The sequence below is a fragment of the Phlebotomus papatasi genome, chromosome 2 (genome assembly GCF_024763615.1).
Source record: "Phlebotomus papatasi isolate M1 chromosome 2, Ppap_2.1, whole genome shotgun sequence".
In the NCBI taxonomy this organism is placed as follows: Eukaryota; Metazoa; Arthropoda; class Insecta; order Diptera; family Psychodidae; genus Phlebotomus; species Phlebotomus papatasi.
Genome location: NC_077223.1, coordinates 30,978,145 through 31,005,130, shown reverse-complemented (window position 1 = coordinate 31,005,130; position 26,986 = coordinate 30,978,145). Strand labels below are relative to the sequence as shown.

Genomic DNA, 26,986 nt, shown 5'->3' with positions numbered 1-26,986 from the left:
ATCCTTCATTATTTTGCTACTACTTTTTCACTGTTTTTTTTTTAATTCATCTTTCGAGTATCAAAAAAAAATCATAATTGATAACATAATTTCAAAAATACTGATGATTAATGCTATAACTACTCCCACAATTCATCATCATCATTTGCCGGTGGTTTTACTTTTTCAATTTTCAATTTAGACTTACCTTTCTCTTCCACTTTAATCCTGTGTGCCATGTCGTCCTTGGCCTTAGATTTTACTCGTCTGTGTTTCTTATCCTCCGGCTCCTCACACTCGTTGCTAAATTTCCCTCCTCTATGCTTTTTGTCCTTTGGCTTGCCAGATTCCTTGGCATCTAATTTCTCTTTGTGCTTTTTTTTCTTCATTTGCTCTTTCAGTTTGTTGCACTCCTCAGCATCAAATTTAATTTTTTTGTGCTTTTTCTGCTTCGGTTCGTCATCACGGTCGTCGCACTCCTTCAAACAGCTCCGTTTCTTATTTTTTGACTTGCTTTTAGTGTCCTGGAAGCAAGATTGTAAAATTCATAATAAATAAGATTTTTAAGAAATTTCACAGAGAGGAAAGTGTGTCTTTTCTTGTTATAACAGCACTTTTTAAAAGTTTGGTGAGAAAAATTATTTTCTTCATGAAAACATCTCCAATTTCCTGTATTTTTTACATTTCATAAATCCTTTAGTGATATACGAAATCTATGTGTTGCAAGATAAACTCTTGGAGGAATATTAAGGCTCAAATAAACTTGCAAACGAACGACAGTCTTTTGAACGAGAACGACGGCATTCGAGCTACACGCAAATACACTTTCATCAGTCTCATCTCAAAAATTCAAGTATTCTCTTGTTCTTACTCATCTATCTCTAAATCATTTTAAAGTCACAACACTTTTTGGAATGGAAAGAACACTTCTGACTCACTTTTTTTTTAATATTTATTTTGCGGAAAAAGAGAATTCTCACTGCTTTTATCTCAAAATGACATTTCTCCAACTGGAAAATTCCAATGCAAGACAGTGGTGAATTCACATGTACAATAATTAGATATGCTTTCATGTGTGTAGTTATGAATTCTTTGTCGAATAATACTGGATTCACTTATGCTCCTATGATTCTCATGAATAAAAATTAATTATTGTCAGCAGTAAAAGAGTGACTTATAGAAATTGGTAGGTGAATCCGGTTGATTAATGGATTTCGATCTGTTAGGTATGTATGCACAAAATTTTTTTTATGGTCCAATAGTTTTTGTTTGACAATTAGTTTTGGAGTAGATGTGACTGTTTTTTGAAAATGGAAAAAAATCAAATATAAATCCCTTATTACTAATTATTTTTGTACGACATTACACATATACGCAAATCATAGATGATCCACTAAATAAAATCCGCGAATCTCTACGATTTAAAATTTAAACTGCTAAATCACCCTCCTCCATATTCATTAAATCCAGCACCATGCAACTAACTGCTTTTGTTCCCTAATCCAAAAAATTTCGTGTTGAGGACAAAAATGTTTACCAAATGAGATTGCTGAAATAGGTGTAGACTTTAAATTTAAATAAAATATTTAAAGAAGTTATAATAAATTAAAAACAAAAAAGTTTAACAAGGGAAGGGTACCAACAGCCGCAGGTGCATTCCGGATTTCCAGATTGTCTCTCGTATTATTGTTTTGAAATAAAATGATTTTTCTAAAATATCATTACTTTTTAGTTTTTGCATAACAATCAGTTTTTGAAAGAATTGCGTTAGTTTATATTTATAATCTATGAAAACAGAATTCATGTTTGCAATGATACCAATTTTTAATCAATTTCTGTAAATAATAAAAACTCAAATACTCATAAATAATTAGTTGTATGAATATTTTTTGAATTGGCATATACACAAGTATGAAAATTAGATAGCGTTTTTGGAAATTATACTTTTAACTAATTATGATTTTTTTTCTTAATCTAGCGACTCGTGGTATCCTTTCCCTATTTTGTTTAGATTAACAAACCTAGGTTGCGGGTTTTATTTGACACTATAATTATTTATTACTATGTTTGAAAATTCAGATGGGATTAAAAAAACATTGAAATTTTAATTTTATTATTTTAATTACTGAGTTATCTCTATTATTTAATAAAAATTTTATAAGCATTTAGAAAAAATGAGCTAGTACTTCTGATTTTCAGCACTTGACGTTTGCTAAAGTGAATAATTTGAAATTTGAATCACTTATCCATTTTATTTTGCTCAAGAGTGAGCACGATCAACTAAATAATAAGTTAAAATTAAATAATCAATTTAATAAATTATTTAACATTAGAAACATTTTGGAAAGTGTCATGGGAATTACGCGAAAATTCGCTGAACACGCGCCAAATTTACTGAAAATATATTGGAATCGCACTAAATTTATTAGAAATTCAATGGAAAGGCGCCACATCCAATGGAAATTCCCTGGAAATAAAAGTGGTGAAGTTTTGTGAAATTCACCACATTTTCAAAAGAAATCCTTCGGAAGGTTTCCTTCGTAGGCTTTTGTGTGTGAGGTTTCGAGAGCCAGCGACCGGGTAAAAGAAATAAACCTACAGTGCCCGCTTTCTCATACGGGTCGCCGTAATCCGGACAAGTTCTCGAGGGTTACATTTAAAATACTTTTAAGGTTATGTATACATGTGTGTTCAGCAATGAAAATGAACTATCCTGTGATGTTTTTGTTTAATAAATGAAGTATAATAAAATAGACTTCTCCAATTATGTTTTTTTTAATCTTCTTTAAAACTTTTATTCTAATTCTACAAAAAAAACTTGTATTATATTTTCGAGACGTTGAACAAATTCAAAAAATCCATCCGGATTTAGGATTAAGCGGACATCTGTCATTTTGTCTCCGAATCATCCGGATTATAAAGCGGGCACTGTACATGAATTATGCGAGCATGAACAAGACAAAACATCGTCATTAGAAGATCGTCGTTCATTTGCAAGTTTGTTTCAGCCTTTGCACGTACTCAAACATTTGCATGGTGTGCGAGTTAATTTCTCTCGGCCACTAAAAAACTCGCGGGTGCGAGTGAGAGCTTCAAAAATTTGCCCTCTGTATCTAGTAGATTGAGTGAATAAAACATTTTTTAATATTAAATAACCACTTATTGTACCATTCTTAAAAGAACGTGACTGTTGATAAAGATTTGTATCACACCCATAAAAAGTATAATTATGTGAAATTTTCAAAATTGACAGTCGATCAAAAAGAAGTTATCAGGTCACCCCAGGTCTAATAATTATTATTATGGGCCATTTCCATTGGGAAAATGTTCAGATTTTTGTAATTCTCAATTCGCATGAAAGCTCGCAAAAAAGCCCAGTTTTGAATACGAACATCTCGTTAACATTTGTTTGTTTTGGATTTAGCTTTCAGGGTAAAAATGCATGAAAACAACCGAAAACTTCATGAAATCACTGCTAAAGGATATCTTTAATCATTTGGTGCGCAAATTGAAGCAGGGAAAGTGACAATGAGGGGTAATTGAAACCATTAGCACGTTAAAACAGTAACGCTACCGTTTTCCGACGAACGTCTAACACTTTGCCCGCCTTTACCGTAAATCAAAGGTCTGGGTCTGGGCATACTGCATCCCCAATACAGGGACATTTTCTCACTGCATGCACCATTTTCACCTTCAAAGAACCCATAAATTTACTTGAATTTCCTCTAAAAACACCTTCACTGTGAAATGAAAACAAGTTTTTTTGTGGGAATTTTCACAGCTGACAACTTATTGGCATGTAAGTATCAGAAGAAAACTCAATGGATGGCACTGTTCCCCGTAGGAACAGTCTGGAAAACTGTTCCCAATTTTTATTTTTAAGCTTTTATTCGAAAAAGTTCAACCAAATTGAACTTTTTCTCATAAAAGCACCCTTTTTTCATATGGAGTTGAAAATTTTCTGAAAAATTTGTTAAAAAATTTCGCAATGGAAATAGCCCATTAATTACAATTATTTCTGAGATGAATGCTATCTTGCGACTTAAGCCAGTAGACTTTGCAAGCATGAGGGGCCCTAAAATAGAATAATAACGACTAGCTAGTGCTAAATTTTATCAAACGAATCAATTACAAAATATCAGTTCTGTAATGTCAAATCAATAGCATTACTCATAGGGCATACTGTATACGATAAGACATTGCCCACTGGGTGAATCAGTCGAACGTCAAAGTGCTGCGTGAATTTGTAAACAAACCATGGATTGTCCGCCAAAAAAACAGGAAATGGTAAGAAATTGTGAAGAATTCTTTAGAGAAACATCCCAGAGCTCATCCCATTGTTTTCAGGGAGTCTTGGGGGCATGCTCCTTCAACAATTGGTACAGTCAATTTGAGAAAATCACAATAAAGTCCTTTATTGTGCCCATTCCCAACCATGTTTTGGATTATTTGCGAGATGACATGATTATCATGCCCAGGGAATGCCTGGACCCCACAGAAGATAATGACGATGCATCTGAGGAAGAGATTAGAGTATCCTTTCCTGAGTTTTCCACTCAAATACGCAAACTGTTGCGTGACAAATTGCCAAATGGGGCTTTTCTAAAAACCAACTGGCACTGTGCCCGTGATGCTCACTGGATTATGCCTGGACAGACTCTAAAGGTTCGTGATGTGTCTGAGGTGTATCAATTGCTAAAAGCTTCAAATTTCTCAAAAATGGATCTGAGTCCGGAACGAGGATTTGCCAGTGGTTTCAATTTCTGCATTGTCCTGAGGAAATGGCAGGAAATCAATCCAGCCAGTGAATTTAGATGTTTTGTGCGGGGTCATACACTTATTGCAATATCTCCACGTGCCTGGCCAGAGTACTATGAGCACATTTATCAGCAGAAAAGTGACATTATCCGGGATATTTGTACACTTTTCAAGGAACATATCAAAAATCGCTTTCCTCTGGCTGATTGTGAGTCATTTCCGGAGATTAGTTTCTGTGATTAAGAGTCTCATATGCCTAATTATTTGTCTTTGCTGTTTAGATGTCTTTGATGTTGTCCGGGAGAAGAAAGATGTTGTCCAATTGCTGGATTTTGCCCCATTTGATCAGCAATATACCAATTCACTGGCTTTTGAGTGGCTAGAACTTGAGGATGACGAAAAGTATCCAGCTGGCGGGGAAGACGAACCTGAATTTTGCTACCTCAAGCAAGATATTGGGATTCAGCCCAAACAGAAGCATCTCTATGGTCTTCCACTGGAATTTACAACTCTAGCCAGTGGAAATTCTGAGGGATCTGTGGCTCAGCATCTCGCAGATTTGGGACTCTAGAAAGCATTTACAGGAAAATCTTTCACATTCTCAGCCATTTCCTACCTTTCTGGAGACCCGAAGAGAGTACCACTGCTCAACAAAAAATAAAAAGCTGAAGGTGCAGAGGACGAAATAAAAGAAAGCAAATTTAAATTTAATTGGTGGACCCTTACAAATAAATAAAAGCACTATAAAAAATGCTGAACGGTTACCAGAAGACGATTTGGCTATTTGTTCTGACTTTATTTCTTCAAAATGAACATTTTATCAAACTAATAATTTATTTTGGACAAATATAGATCAACTCTGAAGAAGTTTAGCAGTTTTCTTAAACCTTTCTGAACATGGCAAGATCGTAATCATCGTAATTCATCGTAAGGGGAGCGCTATACCTTATCAATCTTGGTATTTTTTAAATTTAAAGCTCGAATGGTAGATTCCAAAAAAATATTTCATTTTTTTGAGTTCAACAAGAGACGTTCTTCAGTCCAAAAAACGAGAAAAATCTTCATAAAGCTGTCTTCGGAATAGAATTAGAGGTTCAGCCTAGTTTCTGAGTTATCCAAAAAACCCTAAAATAACAACTCGTTTTATTGTTTTTTTTTTTCCAGAATATGATGAATCGGGTCCCGGTCAAAATCCCGAAAGCCAAAATCCAGAAAGCCAAAATCCCGAAAGCCTAAATCCCGAACGCCAAAATACCGAATAGGCCAAAATCTCGAAAGCCAAAATCCCGAATTATTAAAAGTGTCATAGCTACTCCCACGATTGCATCCGCGCTTGTTGGAGGCAAAGGGAAATCTTCAGTATCTTGGGAAATTATTCTGAACATTTTCCTCCATATAATTTTATTCCTTTCACGATTTTGAACATTCGGGATTTTGGCTGCCACCGGATGAATCATTTTCCCTTTAAGTAATCCAACTCAAAACCAAATTTTTTCAAGAAAAGTTCAGCCACGGTTGAAAATCAGGTCTGAGCCCTTAAATTAAGGGGGGGGGGGGAGTCCGAAGTTCCCAAGTCTCTATCTCTAACCGTTTGGTCTCTAGAATTGATAGCAGCTGGACGCTGAACAGACAAACGGATATGATTAAACTTTATGACAAATGATACGGCGCGTTTTCGAGTAATCCCAAAAATACTTTTTGGATTTTTTTTTGCTTTTAGGAGAAAGTGAAAGTCATGTTTAATGGTTCTTAGGTCGACTTATGGAAGGTTCTCCGAAAGTCATCTCGAAAGGTCTCCGAAGTCGTTATCTCAAACCGTTTGGACTTCAGATTTGATGACGATCGGACAGATACGGACAAACAGCATAAAGTCAAGAAAAACTCGAAACTTCAAATTTTCAAAATTCTACCAAAATATGATCCCTTCGGTTTCGGTGGTAAGGAATCGAAATATGTACAGGGTGGTCTAATTGAACTGTTACCAAATTTAGTAAAGGAATTCTGTAAGAGTCTGACAATGTCATATAAAAGATTTTCATGATTTGATAGCAGAATAATATGTATTTGCCGATAAGTAGTATTTATTGACCACTTCAAATAGTTCTATGAAGTTATCAAGGATTAATATAAGTCGCATATTCGAATAGTTTTCCAGATTTTACCCAATAAAAATGTTGAAATTTTCATATGACTGTCATATTGCTACAGAATTCCTAGCAAATCGCTATATACTTGTAGATAGATAGATAGGTTCATTTTGGGAGCAGCAAGTAGCGTCCATCTATACACATTCAGCCGCTCAGCCTTCCTCGTGCATCATGTCCTCGTCAACTCGCTCGCTACACCAAGGCGACCAAGGCCTCCGTTTGAGACCTTATACATCCCCTTTAGCTCTTTCACGTCATTAGGGTCATATATGACCTGGGGAATTTTTTTTTCAACTGTTTACATTAATTGAAATCAATCTGTTTGTGCACGACATCATAATAGAAGTATGTAAGATTCTTGGCTAATTTTCTCAAGACTCCAGATATTCAGGAAAAGAAAATATTTGAGATCAAAAATCACTAATTTCGAACTTTGTGAAATGACTTTTCTTTTTCAAAATTTTTTATATTAATTTTTTTTTTCAGCAAAAAGTTCTTTAGAAACACAAAATAGAATATCCAAAGATTGTATATTGCATATTTTGATATACTACTCTCAATTTTCCAGAAAAGCGCGTAGAATGTTCCGGGTCATATATGACCCTATTGTCGGCAAGGGTAAAAGTTTATGGAAGTGTTTTCGTGCTAACAATGTAGTTGGGACAGTTGGAACATTGTTTTTCTTTGTGAAATCCAGAAGGAAAATATCTTGCTCCTGGACATTTCATCTTATATCTGATGAATTATAACATATTTTGCAATATTTTAGAGTATTCTGCAAGCGTCTCATATTGTGCAATTGTATTGTGTATGAATAAATATGTGGATAAGTTTATTTTTGCCAAATACCACTCAAAATATTGTGACAGTGACTGTTCAAGGGATTACCAGGAAGATTCCTTGAGCACCAAGAGTACAGTGTTCATCAAGACAATCCAGTTTGCCATGGTTTTGGCCAAATTAATAACTTCAAGCAAAAAAACTCTTAAAAAGCCCGTGATATAGATTTTGAAAATGGTATGTACGCTTCCCTTGAGGACAACAGGGTCATATACGACCCGGGGTTTTTCCGAGTTTTCACGCAATGCAAATTTTTTTTCCCCTCTGAACTATTATATTTGATCATAAAGCATTAGGAAAAACTCAATTTTACATGAATTCATCTGCTGAATAAAAGTGGGACGCGAAAGAGTTAATGGAGTTTATCCGAAAAATAGGCTGGCTTGAACCATCTTGCCCTTAACTCTTTCGCGTCTTTAGGGTAATGTCATGACTCGGAGAAAAAAGTTTTTTTTTGGGTATTTACATTAATTGAAATCTATCTGTTCGTGCACGGCATCATAATAGAAGGATGTAAGATTCTTGGCTCATTTTCTCAAGACTCCAGTTAGATTTCAATTAATGTAAATAGCCAAAAAGAAACTTTTTTCCCCGGGTCATATATGACCGTAAAGACGCGAAAGAGTTAACAGGGATTAATTTAACCAGGGATGTATAATGGGCCCAAAAGGAGGCCTGGGTGCAGCGGTTCCGCGAGGAACCGCCCCCACTGTAATCTAATCTAATCTAATGGTGTTTTTGGGCTATAGCGTCAAAGTAAATGGTAATGTGTTTTGGGAAATTGATTGGAGAGGAGTCCTAATGCGCCTAATGCCGTAGGCATTAGAGAATTTCGGTAAAAGATACTGGAACTTCCAACAAGATTATGCACAGTAAAAGAAATTGCATGCCAAATGAGATGAGCTTTTGTTCATTTTGAGCAGGCAATGGCCTCCCCACGATTGTCGGATACAAATTCAGTCGACTTTTCGTATAAGGCATTTTGTTAGACAGGATCAGTAAGTAAAGACTACTGAAGAGTTGATGAGTTGAACCCAGCCTTTTGCTGTAATTGGGTTCGTATTCCGGAAATGGAATTTGCAAATATTTCAAGTTCCAAACAATCCGAAATGGTTTGTTGTAAAGAGTTTCAGCTAGTTACCATAAGTTTATCAGAGCTTACCACTGGTAATTTTCAATTTTTAATAAGACAATATACTATTTTTCTTATTAAAAAATATCCTTAAAATCTCTTGCGGTTTAACTTACAAACTTGATACGTTTAGTGAAGTTGAGAGTATTTTTTTCCACACCTGAAAACGGATAATTCTGTAACCAGATTCAATATTTTTCAAAGCTTAATTCATTTTGAAGAGTCCACCGAAGATTCATACTTGCCTATTTGTATTTCTGGGATAAAAAGTTGTTTAAGTAGTAAAATTAATGCTCAACACACAATAACTTTTGTTTGTAAACATGTTTTCAAAATTTCCTATGAAAGAGAGCGAGATAACTAGATCTCGGTTTCATTCACTCTCACTGCAATCTCAAAAACATGTTTACAAACAAAAGTTATTGTGCGTTGGGCATAATGCCCAGCGCACAATAACTTTTGTTTGTAAATGTGTTTTCAAAATTTTCTATGAGAGTGAGCGAGATGACTAGACCTAGATCTCACTCACTCTCACTGAAATTTCACAAACATGTTTACAAAACAAAAGTTATTGTGCGCTGATCATAATGCTCAACGCACAATAACTTTTGTTTGTAAACATGTTTTCAAAATTTTCTATGAGGGAGAGTGAGATGACTAGATCTAGACCTCACTCACTCTCTTTGAAATGCCAAAAACATGTTTACTAAACAAAAGTTATTGTGCGTTGGGCATAATGCTCAACGCACAATAACTTTTTTTGTAAACATGTTTTTGACATTTCAATGAACATATTTACAAACATATTTATATATATATATATATATATATATATATAAACATATTTACAAACAAAAGTTATTGTGCGCTGGGCATAACTCATTTTCTGTGAGAGAAATCAAAAATAAGGTATCATGCAAGAGGAACGTCACGCGATATTTCTTTCCTTTACTATTCTAAATAAAAAATCTCTCTTTTTTTGTACTTAGCATTTATTCTCTATGTCAGAAGATTATTATATACAGTCAATATAATATAGTAAGATGTTCAAATAATTTACTCTACACTCTATATTTTCATTTGCTATTTTTTGTGGTTTTTTTTGTTTCTTCCTTAATTTGAAACACTCAAAAATTATGGATTTGTTTGCATTTCTAAAAATAAAATAAGAGATAGAGAAAAAACACTTGAGACATCGCAATTTGAAAAGAAAGATTTTTTTTTCAACGTGCTACTAGCACCTTTTTAAACAAAAGGTGATTCTACGGCTTCTTTTTTTCTTTGCTGTATTCTTCATCTTTTTTTTTCGGCTCAAAGGTGAACCTTTTATATATATATACTTCATGAAATGTCTATTAATCTAATTCCAAAAATAGACAAGAATTAAAATTAGAAATACACAATAATGATTCTGTTCTTGTTAAACTAAGTTAAAACACACAAACTGTCTAATTTGTCTGGTCGGACGTTGTGTCCACATTTGGGCAGCTGTTTGTAGTGTAAACGGCCTGATTGACCTGAAGAATAAGAGAGAGTATACCAGGAAAATTGCACAATTTGTGTGTGTGTTAGGGTATTTGGAGGGGGGGTGGAGGAAAAGGACCCTAAGGCTGAGTACTCACGTCCCAGGAATTGCCACTCCAATCTGCTCCATTTGAAGCAGCGCCATAGTTCCATCCACCCCAATGCTGACCACCAGCATTCCATTGCTGCCATCCCTGTGCGCCCCAATTGCCCGCTGCCATTGGCCACTGCTGCTGTCCAGGCCAGGCACCGGCTGCACCCCATGAGGCACCGCCCTGCGTTGCCATAGCGGCTCCACCGTGTACCATTCCGTCTGCAGCGGAACTACTGTAGCCCTGGAAAAGCAAAGAAAAAACAATGCAATCCCCTTTCAATTGAAAAGGAGATAAAACGCGAATCTGAAAATTGAAACAGGTGAACCCCAACTCACCTTCATGGATGAACTCCCTGAACCCTTGGACGAGGAGTATTCGCGGTGGCTGCTCCTTGAGCTGCTGTGCGAGGAGCGACTACCGTAATTATCTCCGCCACCGCCACGGTTGTCGCTCCGACGCTCGCGAAAATCCTGATCGCGACCAGATCTTCCACTGCGTCCATCGCGATCTCGGCTCCTCTGATAGTCCCTCTGGTGCCCGTAATCGCGTCTGTAGTCACGTTCATTGGACCTACGTCCACCACTACCGCTCATCCAGGACTGCGAGCTGTTCCAGCGATCATGGCCACGACGATCATAGCCACCGCCGTAGCCACCGTAGTAATCCCTTGGTGGCGGTGGACGCCATCCAGAAGGGCCACGGGGTCCTCCCATACTGGGAGCCCAGCGATCGCGACGATCTCCGCGATCCCAACGACGATCGTGATCATAATCTACGGCAGAAGATAACAGTAAGGGAGTTATCACACTAGAGAATTTCACATTGAAGTTAAAGTGAAAAGTTGCTCATTAAAACTTCATGAACCTCTCGAATTAGTCAGGAAACATTGCTAGAATTGCTCGATATCACGATGGAATGTGGATTATTGCACATTAGGACACATATCAGCAACAATTATTGTGAATTACATTAACATTTTAATGTGAAATTCTCTAGTGTGATACCACGGTAAGACTCATTCCATGAAAGGCCTTGCTCTTTCACGTGCTATCGACTTGAATTTTTTGATTTTAACATTGCGCCAGTTGCATCGTATCTGGCATTTGTTTTTGTGGGAACAATGCGCATTAACAATTTTTTAAATGGGAAATGGACCGACCTATGAACAAAAAACTGGGGTTGGGCCCTATAAGATACTCGCTTGACTGTCGTCTTCACCACCCTCAGAGGATCTGGTCCTGGGAAGGAGACTATTGTCTCGAAAAAGCGGGAAATTTACCAAAGCAGAGCCCTTATATTATTTATGGCGGATTTTATTGCTTCTCTTCTAGGGTAAATTAAGCTAATACAAAACCTGCTCTAAATGGAATTTTTCGCTACTCTAAATTGAAACGTCATTGTTTTCATGATAAATACAGCACTAAATTACTATATTTATAAATTTTCTATACCACAGTTTCATTATTTAGTTAATTTTGCTCCAAATAAAGCGAAAATCCATTCATATTCACAAATTTTAATTTGTTAATTTCTCAGAAAAATTGAAAGTGTACCTTTTCACCATTGCATTTTTCATAGATCGACCATGTTTTCCAATGAAAAACACAATGAGGTGACTTGTTTATTCATTTTGTTTAATATTTATGTCATATTTCTGACTAATTTTAGTTAAATTCAGTGCTAATCTTTATTGTTAACGGTACGTGAAGTTTTCAAATGAAATAATTACCTATTTCGTGAACAAAAAGGGTTTTTTTTTCTGAAATGTCTGCAAATGCTTCAGTAGTAAACCCCAGAAATATGATTTTTTTTTTTGGAGAGATTTTCTTATTGTTTTAGAAGGGAAGGAGAAAAGACCAAGAATAAGAACAAATCCTGCACTCAAGAGCAACTCAACAAGGTTTTGGAAGCCTTTCGTCGCGGTTTCACTTACACTGTGTCTCCAATTAGAAACTTTCCCTTGTCTCCATTTGGATTAATATGTTTTCAATAGAAGAATTTTACGCTCGCGTATTTTTCTTGTATTTAAGAAGTTTTCAAATTATATCTAAAGAATTTTCACTAAACAGTAACATTCTAGAAGAGTCAAGGAGCAAATTTATGTAATTCTCTTTAAAGAAAATATGAACTTAATGTGTTGAATCTTCTGTCAAAGTTAAAGCGTCTGGAAATGGTTTTGGATTAGAATATTTACCCTCCAACCGGTTTTAAACCGGTTATCCGGTTTCAGAGCCATCCAAAACCGGTTAACCATCTATCCTAAAAACTCGGTTATTTGGAATCACTACAAGCTACCGAGATAAGGTATTTTTGGACGGTTAGAGGAATCATTCGTAGAGATTGAGTGATAAACTTATCCATTCACATACAGCTGCCTCTTCGTGTTCAGTGGTCACAACTCTCATGGTACGTTCAGGTTCAGTGATATAAATGAAAGAAAGATTTCCCAGAGAAGCAATGTAAGCTATTGTGAAAATTTCTATAATTCGGGATTCGGGGTAGGCTTGGGACAGGGTGGCAGAAGCAAATTTGGGGTCTTGCCTTGGATCGTTTTGAAATTGTCCCCGAACATTTTCTTGAACACTGAGAAAAAAGAGGGTGCGATTAACTTTTTTTCCTCATAACTTTAACACTTTTTAGGTGTAAAAATATATCAACATTTTTTATGTTAATTTTACACCTTTTTAAGGGTAAAATAAACATGAAAAAGGGTAACTTTAACCCCCAATACACCTAAAAAGGTTAATATTTACACCGATTTTCGATCAATACTGCAGGGTAAAATTAACAAAAAAAAATGAATGTAAGGGAACTTACCTCTTCGACGACGATCCCTGTAGTCATCATAGGGACGTCTGTTGTCCTTCTGCGGCATAGCCCTGCGTCCCTTTTCGTTGTAGTCCACAACGAGTTTAGTTGCTGCTTCTTCTTGCAACTCCACATACTTGATCTCATCAAACCATCCAAGATCGGACGTTGGTAGCGAGAAATTAGCTAGATTGGAATAGAAACAGCTGCTTTATGGAACAAGATCACTTACAAATAAGAATTTGATCATCTGACTTCAACTAAATCCAAAAAAAAATAACCCATTCACCTCAATCATCCGTCTCTTGCAACAAAAAATTCACACAATCAAACTTGATCCTAAATATAAGAGGATCTTGTAAGAATGACAAATACTACCAAAAAATAAAAAATATATATATAAAAATAAAACGTGATCCTTTCTCAGGAAGACTCTTAACAATCTACGAAAGGTGCCATGTAAAGGGAAAATATGTAAAAGCATAAAGTATATGAGGAACAGAATAGTGGGATTATTAGTAAGTTATTTTTACTGAGAATACTGTAATGTATGTTTTTTTTTGGGTTATATGTAGTAAAAGAAAAATACCTTTCATCTCATTTACGGCGGCATCAGCTAAATCTTTGCTACTCCACTCATTTTTTCTAGCCGTCACGCGTTTTTTGTATTCCTCATCATCCGGTATAACAATCACCGCAATACGTTTGAAGTCACCAAATCCTTTCATTTTGCGTCTCTGGGCCGACGCGAAAACGTTCGTCTATAAGGTCCACATGAAGATAGAAGATCACAAGATCGTATTCCAAAGATGTTAATCATTTTCATCATTTGTTTTTAAGTTGTTGCTGAAGGAAGTTCTATATCATTAACCCTTTTGCGCCCCATTGAATTACGTTTTCTTTTCTTCTCTTCGCGATTATTCCATTTATGGAGAATTTGGCCTTCATATTTCTTTTTTCTGGATTTGTCTCATTTTCTTGCGAATCATCCTAGATCACCCTTTTGTCTTTGTTTTTTTTTTTTTTTTTTTAATTTAGAGATCATGTCGTTACCACCCATTAGATCACATCGTTAATTCATGTTTTGCATCCCACCCGCATCACCCTTCTTAAACCTAAAGTTTCTAATTTACTTACCTTCTAATCTTGATGAACCTAAAGGACTGTACTTAAAACTAAACTTAAATGGAAACAAATGATTAAATATAAGCTAATAGTTAATAATCCTTACCACACAAAACGATGATCAAGGGACTAATTCTTACTAACTTTGTGACTCTCATTGATTATTTTTTTTGTTTTTTGTTTTTTTTTTTAATTAAAAGTTTTATTAATTTTAAAAATACTTTTGAAAACAAGTCTAAAGAAAAATATCAGTTTTTTTTCCTGAGAGTCCTCAAAGTCAAAGCCATTAAATATTTTAAATATCTTTTCTTTATCACACTAAATTTTTTAAACTAATATTTACCTGCACATTTCAATGTATTTTTCTAATGGGTATGAAGTGTAACGCCGCTGCAACACCCCAAATAAATAATTAATTATGAAATTTTACGAACCTCTACAATAAGAATAAGAGTGAAAATGATTTCTTTTATCTCTCATTAGCAGAAAATTCAATGCAAAAAATAATAAATATTTTGAAAACTAAAATAATTTTTTTTTGCAAAGGAGACGTCACTTTTGAAATATTTACTTTATTACAAATTGAGGGAAACTATATTTTTCCTCTAATCACATATTTTGCACGGAAGTAGTGTTGATCTTTACAAATAAAATCTGCCCAAAAATAATTTTAGGCAACGCCCAACAATATTTTAATTCAGGAAAAGATTGAACTTCTGCAGATTATCCCAGATTTCGGCATCCTTATAGTTTGTAATAATTTACTGGAATTGGACTTTTATCGGTTATAAATAGTCCAGAAAAAAACTTTTTTTCTGGACTGTTCGATTGTTAAAACTGCTCGAACTCCAATCGAGTTTTAACAATCGTGTTTTTTTTCAACTTCTCTCCATCCTGGCTGCCAAACAGTGAGAGATATTGACTTTCGGTCTGCGATGACCCCCCCACAAGTCAATATTTTCTATCGAACTAACTCAAAGTACCCCCAACCCCTTTTATCCCCTCCAAAAACATGTTTTTTTTTCACTTTGAAAAAATTGGCCCTTGCGATTTCGTTCATTTTTGGAAATGTTTTGGATGTAGTCTAACCGAACATTTCATCCTTAGACACCTATAACCGGAAAATTCGCCATCTTGAATTATTCAAGGTCAAAGGTCAACCACCCTGAATGGCCTAATTTTTAACGGATTTGGGCAAATTTGGACTTTTTTGAAAGATCTTTTAATTCTGACCCGACTGCATCGGTCACAATCGGTGATGGATTGGGAAAGTAACGATACTTGCTCTATTTTAAAAATACTGAGGGCTAATTTTTGAGACTTTCACTCGCACCCGTGAGCTCTTTAGTGGCCGAGAGAAATTGAATAGCACATCCCGCAGATTCTTGATTACTTGCAACGAGTACTTTATGTTATAAAGAAGTCGTTAAAGAAGGATTTGAATCTGCGGGGTGTGCGAGTCAATTTCTCTCGGGCACTAAAGAGCTCGCGGGTGTGAGTGAGAGTTTCAAAAATTGATCCTGTGTTTTTCGCACATTTTCAGTTTTTTGACCCATATAAAATTCAAACAGTAAGAGATATCAACTTCCGGTCTTCGATGACCCCTCCTCAAATGCCATTATCTCGAAACTAATCTCTTTATTCGTCCCACCTCCCCTTTTATGAGGTTTTTCTTGTTTTGCAATAAATTGGCCGTGGCGATTTCGTGCATTTTTGGATATGTTTTGGAAGTAGTCCAACTGAACATTTCGTCCTTTGACACCTATCACCAGAAAAATCACGATCTTGAATTATTAAAGTTCAAATGCCTAATTTTCACCCGAGTTGATCAATTAATTAATTAAAAGGTTAATGATTTTTTGAAACCCTCTTTTTGAAAAAATTTCAACTTCAAGATGGTTTTGTGGTGATTTATAGACAAATTAAATTCGACAATAATTTTATATTCACCAGAAAAAATTGCGAAAAGGTACATAAAGGCAGAGCTCTTCTTCGGGAGTTCGAGCAGCTCGCAAAGCCTCGGACGCTTTGCCATCCCTTATTTCAGAGTAGGGGAGACTGGGTCAAAAAGTCACATTATAATTAGCGCAGTTTTATAGGAAATTTTCCGCTCTACAACTTTGTGAAAGTAATTTTCCTCTATTTTGTAAGGAAATATGTTTATCGTGCCGTTTTCTAAAACTTAATTTTGTGACTATTATCAAAAATGCTGGGGCAAATAGTACCAGGCATGGGGTATTATCATATTTTGATTCGCTTCGTTGAGCCCAAACATAAGTAGGTTTAGATTCTTCAATAGTGTCTTAGATAAAATGTAAATAGAACTCTATTTGCACAAAAAGTCGTTTAAGTTCGAAGAATTCAAATTCAATTTCGAATTTTCATACTAAATTTTCGAACAAGGTGGGGAAAATTTATCAAATATCACACTAAAAATCTGGCAAAAGAGTTACTCATTGATTATGGAGTGATTAAATACTGGGGCAAGAACAGTAAACGTCGTTGTTCTGTTTTTTTCTCACAACAATGAGAAGACCGACGCATTTTGACACATGAGCACTTCGAAATTCGAACAGGATGTACCTCAGCCACCTTACGAAAGTATTAAGAAGTAAAAAAGTCTCTTTTTTTGGATCTTCAAATAGATTTTCGAATTTTTCAAGATCTACTTCTGTACGGAAATATTACGGGCTTTCGTAAATTTGAAAAAAGAATCCTAAAGGACTTATTTTCATAGAAAATTTTATTCATCTACACCAATGTAAAACACCGTTTTCCCTATCTGAACGAGAAAAGCGCTTTTCAAGCTATTTTAGAAAAATAAAACACAAAAAACACTGCAAATCGTTTGACCAATGCAAACAACAAGCGGCGACACATGGCAATGACGTTTTTTTCGCCGTGAGACATCAGAAATTGCTTCGGTTTTTCTTACTTTTTGCTCTATACCTTTTGTTACTTTTTACCCCAAGTGGCCATTTTTAATAAAAAAGATTTCTGGAGAAAAGAACCCTTGTAAAATTCTAAAATAAATAGCGGATTTGTATTCAAAGAATCGAAATTATGTAGGAAATATTCACCAGTGCATCAATTTTGAAAAATATATAGGTAATAATTGATATCTTCTGCAAGAAAAATATTTCAAAAATAGGGCTAAAAATTTCGATATCTTTCATTTTCTAAATTCCTTGATCGAATTGTAAAAAACTTACGGCATAGAATAAGGTCTATGGAGGCTATCTGTGGAAAAAATTTTAAGGCGCTTTCTTTTTTATCTTGGAAGATATTGAATTTTGAATTTTTCGATTTGTGACTTTTTGCCCCAGTCTCCCCTATTCTTATATCCTTTTCTTATTACTGATCCTTGAAGGGTTAAAACTTGGATGTTTAAGAAGGTCCATAAGGACATGTATTGTAAAATTCAGCCCTTATGGCATGGACTTGGCCAAAATTCTTGAAGGGGCGTGGCCAAAAATTATTTATAGGCGGAGCCTATTTTGTAAATCCGACACAACTTTGATACAAAATTAGAGATTATAGAGAAAAATATTCCATCAATCCTTAGTTCTCTCAGAACTATTTTGTGTTTTTTTTTTTTTTTTTAAATATTTTCAATCAAAAAAAAAATCTCAACTTTGCAAAAAAAAAAGACGAACATAAATAAAATAAAATGAGGAGATAAAAATGCGAGTGTTTAACAAATTAATTTAGTGGGATAATAACATTTTGTTTTTGTTGTTTTTTTTTTAAGAGATAAAAATTAAAAAAAAAATTGCAATAAACTCAATACTCAAATTTCTCTCGCTGATCTTCTCTAACATTTTCATAATCATTCTCTCTTTTTTTTCCTTTATATTTTTCCCCTTGAAATCGTTGATTCCTTTTTTGGTACATTTCTCTAACATCTCTCTCTCGGGTTGATTTTGTGGAACATCTTTCCGTGATCACTTTTTCTCTGTTTCTCCATTCTCTTTTTTCTTTCGATCCTCATGAGCAAATCCAGGGTCAATAACATCACTGTGTTTCTCCATATTCTGGCCAGTTCTTTTGCTTTCCATTTTTTTCTCAGAATTATTCTCCGGAAACTTTTTAATTTTTTTTCTTCTCATTAAAATTCTATTTTTGAGACATTTAACATAATATTTTAGCCAAAAGTCTCTTCATTTTTTTTCTTTCTCTTCTCAAATAAAGTCGCAAAAAAGGGAAAATTCTTTAGATTTTGATCTCTTAACATTAATCAACTACAGTCACTGTTGGTCTTAATTCTAATTTGAAATAAAAATACGTAAAAGAAATATTAAAGACACTCACCTGATCCAAAATATAATTCCTGCGTCTCTTCTGAGCCAATTCCTGCAGAACAATGAAGCTCCTGTTGCACATATCATCAAATTTCCTGCTTTTATTATATTTATCGCGATCCTGTCAAAAAATGAAAAAAGTTTAATGAAGAATAAAACCTTTCTGATTAGTAAAAAAAACCCCTTACCAATCGACTGAAGAGATAATTGTCTCCAATGATGTTATAACGTTTCTCGGGGTTTTCTTCATTCCACTTATTAACCCAATTGGTCTTGCCACATCCTGGCAATCCGATCATCATGATCACTTCACACTCCTTCCTGGTTTCTGGGCGCTTAGGCCCCGAAACCAATTCTTCTTTCGGCACGGACCCAATAAAAACAAAGTTCGGGAGTGTCTCACGATTGATGGGTTTCTCAGGAACTTCCTCCTGCTCATCCGTTTCCATCTTTTCCTCAGAAGCCTCCTTGGCTTCCTCAGAAACTTCTTCCTTGGGAGTTGCTTCGGATTGTCCCTCAGCAGTTTCCCCTTCCTTATTCTCGCCACCCTCCTCTTCAGTTTTCTCCCCTTCGGGCTTTTCTTCTGCCCCATCTTCTTTCTTCTCTTCAGCGTTCTCTCCTTCACCACTTGCTTGACCATCTTGGGCCTCAACTTTCTTGCCCTCTTCTTCACCAGATTCAGAGGATTTTTTAGCATTTTCAGCATTTTCAGCCTCTTTCGCTTTCTTTTCCTGATCATCAGAACGTTGCCGCTTCTGTGAGATAGAACCCATAATATTCAAGATATTTAGGAGTAATTCTTAATAAAATGAATCCATTTAATTAATTTTTCCGAATTTCGAATTTCAGATAAAAAATAATTACTGCCAAATGAATTGGTTTCAATTTGCTCTAACTTATAAATGCATCCAAAACTTTCCCAATGGTGCCAAATTTGCTTGAATCTATCAAAAATAATCTCTTAGGGTCTTTTTAAAGTCTGACCTTGAAAAGCCCGTCATCGGGAATGGTTCAGACTTAGGGCAGAATCACATTGACAGTAAAAATGCTCACCGTATGCCGTTAATTTACGCATTTTTATTGCAATTCTTACGCAAATTCTTGATTGCGGGTTTACCTTATCTCATACTCGATGGCACTAGGTGAAAATAATATAAGAAAATTGAAGAAATGAAACGAAAATGCGATAAGCGGTGAGTAAAAAACGAAAAAACTACGATTAATTTCTCTTAGTTTTTTTTACCCACCTTTTATCGAATTTTCGTTTTATTTCTTCAATTTTCTTATACTATTTTCACCTAGTGACACCGAGTATGAGATAAGGTAATACAGTAATCGAGAATTTGCGTTAGAATTGCAATGAAAATGCGTAAATTAACTAAATACAATGAGCATTTTACTGTCAATGTGACTCTGCCCTTAAAGCATTTTATAGGTCTATTTAATTTGTTCATTTGGAATTAAGTTAAGAAATGGTAGCAAAGCGTTCCTTTGCAAAATGCACGACTTCATTTAGATGCTATAACTCAAAAGTACTTTTACATAAATTACCGTTTACGTGAATTGCTTTTCACAGAAAACTTTCATTACCGATTCATGACCATGTCACATATAAGATTAATATTAAGAATAATACTTTATGAACTGTGCGAATGCCAAAAAAAAGATAGCAAGTGCTTTATCTTGCCTCTCTTTCACGTTTCGCTCGAAACTGACCGAATCACAGTTGGAACGCATGGAAAATTGTTCAAATTGCCTATAAGACGATTCAGAAAGCAATTAACACAAACAATTATATCTTACTCATTGTATTACTCCACTAGAGTGTACTCTTTCTGACACACATGATTTTCCATTTGAAATTTTGCATTCTATATACCTCTCTTTCTGGCTTTTCTTAATATTAATATTAATCTTATATGTGACATCACGGCCATAACCGATTGGAACCGGTTCAGTTTTATAGGAAATTCCAAGACCTTTCCAACGAACCCAAACATGACTCCATTCGCTTGATAAATGCGCTTTCAAATGTCTTTTAAACATTTGACCTTGAAAAACCGTTATTAGGAATGATTCAACGGTATTTCGTATATGGAGCATCAAATGGTTCATTAAACTGCTGTGACATTAGTAGCGGCACTGGTTGCGCATACAGAGCTGTGATATAGAGCAGCTACCCGTATTGGAGGATAAGATAAGCAAATTAAGAGGATTATTTCCGTAATATAGTCATTACAGTAACATAATATGACTATTCCACTTTGAGAAAAAGCAAAAATAATATTTTTATCCATTAAATAAGTGAGTGTAATCGACTCATTTCAATCTTGTGCCAGCTGGATTCTTCACTAAAAATTTTCTAGCAGTCATATTTTTGCTAATTACAACTGGTTGATTGAAAACATTTATTGTTTTTTTTCCTTGTGAAAAAAGTATTTTAAAACCAAAGGTTTAATTAAAAGTGAAGTGCAATCATTACCCTACAAGGTGAGAAAATCGATTTTCATGAAATAATAATATTTTATAAAGAAATTACTGAATTTGTGGCTGTTTACATTTTGCTCTAAAACGGGCGCTTCGCAAATCAATATTTCTTTCCGGGAATCGCATTGTTCAGCACTGTTGTACTATTTCAGATGTTGAAGGGAACAAAGGAAAAGATTCCTAAGAACAAGGAAGTGTGTATGACAGAGTTGTGCAAGAACCGTTTGAAACCGAACAAACATCAAATGAAACTGTACGTCAATGGTCAAAACGCTACCTAAACACTGAGAGAAATCCGAAAAAGTTAAAATAACATTCCATGTTAATTTTACACTGCATTATTGATCCGAAATCGGTGTAAATATTACCCCTTATAGGTGTTTTAGGGGTTAAGGTTACCCTTTTTCGTGTTAATTTTACACTTAAAAAGGCGTAAAATTAACATTAAAAAATGTTGATATATTTTTACACATAAAGTGTTAGTTATGAGGAAAAAAAGTTAATCGCACCCCCTTTTTTCTCAGTGAACAAACTTATTTTAACGTTTATTCGGTTTCAAACGGTTCTTGCACACCCCTGGTGTACGAGATGGTTCTACCATAATCTATGTATCCAAAACATTTGATGTACCAAGGACAACACTGGACAACAAATTGTCTGGCAGATGCCCGGAAGAGTGCTCTAATGGCAGGCCAATGACTCTTACAAAAAAACAAGAAGAACTTGTCATGTGGATCCTGGGATGTGCGGATGGTTTGCATCCCAGGCAAAGGGAAATGCAGGGAATAAATTCTGGACAACGTCAAAATCATCTGCGAGACTTTCAAAATTCTAAAATATTTTACGGATGGAAGGCCTGCAGATGCTTGGTTCAGGAATTTTTTCAAGCGTGACCTAGAACTCAGCATGCGCAAGCCAAAGTCCTTCTTATTGCAAAGGGCTGTGGTTACTGCTGAAGATCTCACGGAATGGTTTCAGAATTGTCGAGAATATTTCACAAAACACGATCTGCTGACCATTTCAGCAAACCGAGTTTTTAATTTCGACGAAAGTGCCTTTTTCTTGACACCAGAAGATGGAAATGTATTGGCCAGGAAATGTTCACGTGTTGTGGTGCCAGCTCTTAAAAATTCTGGACCGAAGAAATATGTCACAACACTCTTCATGGTGTCTGCTACGGGCCAACTTGTTCCTCCAATGGTTGTTCATAAAACTGATATTACACCAAAGATTACCGTTCACAACTCAATAAAAATTTTAAAAATGTAATAAAAAATTATTTTCTCGTTTTAATATGCTTGAGTGATCCAGTTAAAAGACTATTTGACCTAATTAGCGAATTAGGTAATTAGATATTCTTCTAGATTTTCTGTCTTCTTTTTGTGATTTTTATGTCACAATTTATATATTTTGATATTTTTTAATAATTTTTTTTTTGAAAAAAATAAAAAAAAAAAACATTTGACTTACCCTCGGTTGAAATTCCGACAGCAGAGTATTCTCCAGCTGCCCAAAGTTCACCTTGAAAGTGACATTTTTGGTGAGAACATGCGGAAAGAGTGCTTTTCCATTGAGTGACTCTTTGTCAAACTCAAATGCCACTCCCTGATCCTCCCCATTGACCGTGTACTGCACTTTGCATGGAGTAGATTCCATGTCCAGGTACACACCAATCACATCTCCCACTTCAAATTTCACTCCAAAATCTTCAGCTGTGCCCAAGTGGCACTTCTTGCCCTCTCCATCGTACGCGAAGGAATTCTGGGATTGACCCAGATAGAGATCTGTCTCCAAAGTTGACCAGCCACAGCGCAAATGGTAGAGATTCTCCTCGGTGGAATTGGGCGGAGAAACACGATTGTTGCGCTGCAGCGGCTGAACTTCATAGAAGACCCGGCCACTGGTGACACCGTGAGTGGCTCTAACACCAGCCCACATCAATCCCAGGGCTCCATCGCTCATGGTTCGACCCTCGCAGAAATCCCCTCCGCTGATTTTGAGATAGAGATCTGAGTCTACCCAAGACAGACATGGAGTATCTTCGGGCAGAGCTGGTTCATCTTCAATATTGAGAAAATCATCAGCATTGGCACTCTGAGAGTCCCTGCGTGGTCTCCTCCTGGCCGATCCTTCATTGCTGGAAGGTGAACGACTTCGACGGCGTTTCTTGTCCTCCTTAGCTCCAGATTCTTCGACCTTTGCAGCTTCCTCCTCGGCCTTCTTCTTCTCAACTTCATCCATCGGCATAGTTTCATTTTGGGTGTATGCATCCACAACAGAATCCTCGGGCTCATCTCTCTTTGCCTCCTGGGCATCTTCACTGCCTTCTTCAGCCCTATCTGCCTCCTCAGTTTCGTCTTGAGGCACATCAAGTGTCTCCTGCGGAGGTTCTACTGCCTCCTGCTGAACTTCCATTACTTCCTGGGTGGGTTGTGGAACATCTTCCTTCGGTTCTTCCATCGGAACATCTGTGCACTGTGAACAAAAAAATAAACAACATTGTTTCAAGGAACCCGAGATAATTATTCAAATAATCCGCCTTGTAGTCATAATTCCATAGAAAATATTACAAAAAATCAATAATAATATGAGATTAATTTATGGCTCAACCCAATTAACAAAATAGGAACGAAATTAAGAATAACGTGCGTGAATGAATAAGCAGGGGCACTTTATTTTTTTCCATAATGTCTCGAAAGTAGGGAATTGCGTATTCGTAACAATTACGTTAGTTTTCCGAAAAAAAACATACCAAATGTAAGCTTACTTACGAAAATCTTACGTTTGATTTACCTTTATCCCATTTTTTACTATTATTGCCAACAGATGGCGTTGTGATATTATGTAACTAACGGTTAGAGGGGTTAGAATACGCTTGTATTCATGTAAATCTCATTAAATTCGAAAACCGGTAAATCAATGACAATTTATGGCCATTCAGTCAATGTACTTTAAATACTTCAGATAGAATGTTCATATTTTGGAATTATGTTCTTACAGATTGGCCTCTATACACTATGAGAAATTTCTTTAAAAAATGCCTTTTTAAAGAAAATTTCCCCTACCTTTTAGGCAGAAACGTCAGATTTTTTTAAAAAAGGCAATTTTTGATGTAAATTGCTTCTACTGTGTAGAGATGATTTTTTTTAAAGAAAAAAATATCTATAATGGTGGCGCGGGGAGCCGCTATCAAAACACACATCTTAACGGTCACTGAATTTAAATTCTGTTCATTAATTCACTACGAAATTTTGATTTACAGTAGACTCTAGCTTATTCGGCTCTTTTAAGATCGGACGACTTTTTAATTCGGGCAGCAGTTAAATAAAAAAAAAAAGTTTGTTGAAATTTTTCAAGTTTGATTATAATTATCAAATGAAGCAAATACAGTAGACTCTCTCTCAATTGGGCATTTGGGGCGAAATGTCATCCGGTTTATCGATAGATTTGGGCGTCAAAGCCTTTGTAAATTCCACAAAAAGCGCTCAATTATAAAGAAGCACGATAAAATAGGAAGAACTACAGCGAATTTGAGCAACTTAGCTTCATAATTAAACGTGAAAATTGTCAACAAAATTTTGCGCCCGGTTGAAAAAGAGCCGATTGAGCGAGAGTCTACTGTATGTTCAAATTTGCAATGACTTGTCTTAGTTCTGATGTGTTTTTGCATTATTAAGGGGTTTTCATAAAATTTACCATAAATATGAGTATGTAAACTCAATATGTGTATGCAGATGAATAAAAACTCTTTGCGTTTAAAAAAGTTTGTCGCCCAAATTTCTCTCTAATGACCAGCGCACAATAGCATTTGTTTGTAAACACATGTTTTCAAAATTTCCCATGAGAATGAGCGACATGGCTAGATCTAGATCTCACTCATTCCGATTGAAATGTCAAAAATATACTAAATAAAACTTATTGTGCATTGGGATTAGTTCGGGTGACATTTCGGTCCCAAATACACGAATCGACAGTATCGAATATTTCTCTGACGAATATTTTAAATATTAAAGGCAGTCAGCCTTTTAAAAATTTGGAAAAATCCTCTTTATTTCCACGAAATTCTCCGTGGAAATTTCCACTCAACGGCCTTGGAGGCTTCCGTGGTTTATTATTATAGAATTCCACGACTTTTCCAGTGGATTTTTTAAATATATTTTTCTTCAAAATAATTCCAAAAATTGTTAAAAAAATTTCGTGGAACTTTCATAGAGAATTTCCAGAAAAAAAACATCCACAAATATGGACGATCAGTGCAAATTGGCAGCTTAGAACTTGGAGAGTGTTCATCTATCAGACGAACACTCTTTATTCTACTTTTGAATTAAAAATATTGCTACCATATCGTTCATTTGAGTATGTCTAGCTCGCAAGAATTATAGCGTTAGGGCGAATTGCAGAATTTTCGTGCTTACTTTCATGAAGTCTTGGTCGGAAAGATATCAGAAAATATACTCGGAATATTCAAAGGAAATTTTGAATCAATTTCTAGGGAAAATACTCTCAGATATGTTGCAAGAAAATTCCTCGGACATTTTGTCCAGGAAATCCACGCGAAAAAAGCTGATAACTCCGCAGAATTCCAAGCGGAATATTAGCGTTTATTTACACGGAAACTCTCGCGGATAAATAGAAGACAAATTCCAGGGAATTTTCTGTTACTGTGAACTTTGCGGCCGATCGGCTACAGGGTATTTTCTCATTTTTAGCACTTCTCCCGTCCTCACAAAGTTACAAAATTTACCCCCAGGACTAAAATAAAGTTACTCCACAGAATATTGCTAACAAATTTCAGAAATGATTCGTCGTGAGCCAAGATTTGATTTATTTTAAAAAAAGTGTAAAAGGATATTTACGATTATAATGCTAGTAACGTAGTCCTAATGAATTTAGAAATGTTAAACAGTCATACGAAACATTTAATTTTTACTTCGTTGAGCACGTTTGGGTTGAGGTTATGCTCGTTATTTAATGTTGTTTCAGTAAATTTTGTTATTTCAAGTATGGTTTTTGGGGTATGGAAAATTCCAGGGCTTTTAAATTAACCTTTTCAGTTTTTTTTTAGAAAAAAATGTATATTTAACCCAAAAATAAAATGAAAATGTGGAGGAATAAACATGTAGAGGTGGATAACACAGCCTAAATAAATTAATAATAAAATTTATCCCCAGGAGTAATTTGAGTGGCTTGGTTAACAAAAAATTTTAGATTTATCATTTTGTTTTTTTCCAGTGTACTTACTTCTACCGCGCTCTTGGAGGTAGCTGCCGCCTCTTGGGTCGTTTCCAGCGGCGGTGCTTCAGGTTCCGGAGACGGCGAGTGCTGCGTGACAGGCTTGGCCGCATCGGATGACTCTTCATCTGGCAAAATGGATTCCTCCGCTTCACCAGCATCCGAACTACCTTCCACATCATTTGACTCACTCCCATCTGCAAAATTCACCACAAAGCATTAGTCGAAGTGCCATGAAATTGCGGCGTAGAAGCAATTTTTTTTCTGTGTCGTCCACGCAGAAAATGCGCACACTTACCAGCCTCCGCCGCCTCATCAATGGCCGCTTGCAGCCGCGAAATTAGCACTGCCTTCACGCCTTTTGTGTCCAAACCACGATTCTGCAGTTCCTGCTTCAGGTCAACCACACGCAACTTCGACAAGTCCGACAAGTCCATTTTCACTTGAACCACTTTTTACACGGTCAAATACAATATTTTTGTGGAAAATTTGCAGAAAAATATTGTGCGATGTACTTCGCTGAAAAAAACAGACGCCAAACTGACAGAATGATTGACT

General features: G+C 35.6%; 2 protein-coding genes across 3 annotated transcripts; one reads left to right on the top strand and one right to left on the bottom strand.

Annotated features, from left to right (window-relative positions):
• Window positions 1–95: 95 nt before the first annotated feature.
• LOC129803436 (heterogeneous nuclear ribonucleoprotein U-like protein 2) lies at window positions 96–26,984 on the bottom strand. 2 transcript variants are annotated; one of them, XM_055850006.1, is made up of 10 exons: window positions 26,727–26,984; window positions 26,438–26,625; window positions 22,667–23,671; window positions 18,898–19,464; window positions 18,720–18,830; window positions 13,873–14,044; window positions 13,293–13,469; window positions 10,811–11,247; window positions 10,479–10,715; window positions 96–503 (listed from the first exon to the last, which is right to left on the bottom strand). In XM_055850006.1, exons 1-10 carry the CDS (start codon window positions 26,863–26,865, stop codon window positions 120–122), a joined length of 3,417 nt encoding a protein of 1,138 aa, XP_055705981.1. In that variant the 5' UTR covers window positions 26,866–26,984; the 3' UTR covers window positions 96–119. The 2 variants fall into 2 exon arrangements, with proteins under 2 accessions (XP_055705981.1, XP_055705983.1); XM_055850008.1 differs by lacking the exon at window positions 96–503 and adding an exon at window positions 10,256–10,373 and having other exon boundaries at window positions 26,727–26,981.
• On the top strand, window positions 4,185–5,604 carry LOC129803450 (cell division cycle protein 123 homolog). The gene is made up of 3 exons (XM_055850030.1): window positions 4,185–4,266; window positions 4,327–4,945; window positions 5,019–5,604. The coding sequence occupies exons 1-3, from the start codon at window positions 4,237–4,239 to the stop codon at window positions 5,306–5,308; spliced, it is 939 nt and encodes a 312-aa protein (XP_055706005.1). The 5' UTR covers window positions 4,185–4,236; the 3' UTR covers window positions 5,309–5,604.
• Window positions 26,985–26,986: the final 2 nt, after the last annotated feature.

What these genes read in the sequence shown, in the direction of transcription:
- LOC129803436 (XM_055850006.1), bottom strand. Translation starts at nt 26,865, where the DNA reads ATGGACTTGTCGGACTTGTCGAAGTTGCGTGTGGTTGACCTGAAGCAG. An exon ending in CAGGGAGTTCATCCATGAAG is followed by an intron (nt 10,716 to 10,810) that starts GTGAGTTGGGGT and finishes TTGCTTTTCCAG; the next exon opens with GGCTACAGTAGTTCCGCTGC. An exon ending in GGAGTGGCAATTCCTGGGAC is followed by an intron (nt 504 to 10,478) that starts GTGAGTACTCAG and finishes TCTTGCTTCCAG; the next exon opens with GACACTAAAAGCAAGTCAAA.
- LOC129803450 (XM_055850030.1), top strand. Translation starts at nt 4,237, where the DNA reads ATGGATTGTCCGCCAAAAAAACAGGAAATG. An exon ending in CGCCAAAAAAACAGGAAATG is followed by an intron (nt 4,267 to 4,326) that starts GTAAGAAATTGT and finishes CATTGTTTTCAG; the next exon opens with GGAGTCTTGGGGGCATGCTC. An exon ending in TCGCTTTCCTCTGGCTGATT is followed by an intron (nt 4,946 to 5,018) that starts GTGAGTCATTTC and finishes TTTGCTGTTTAG; the next exon opens with ATGTCTTTGATGTTGTCCGG.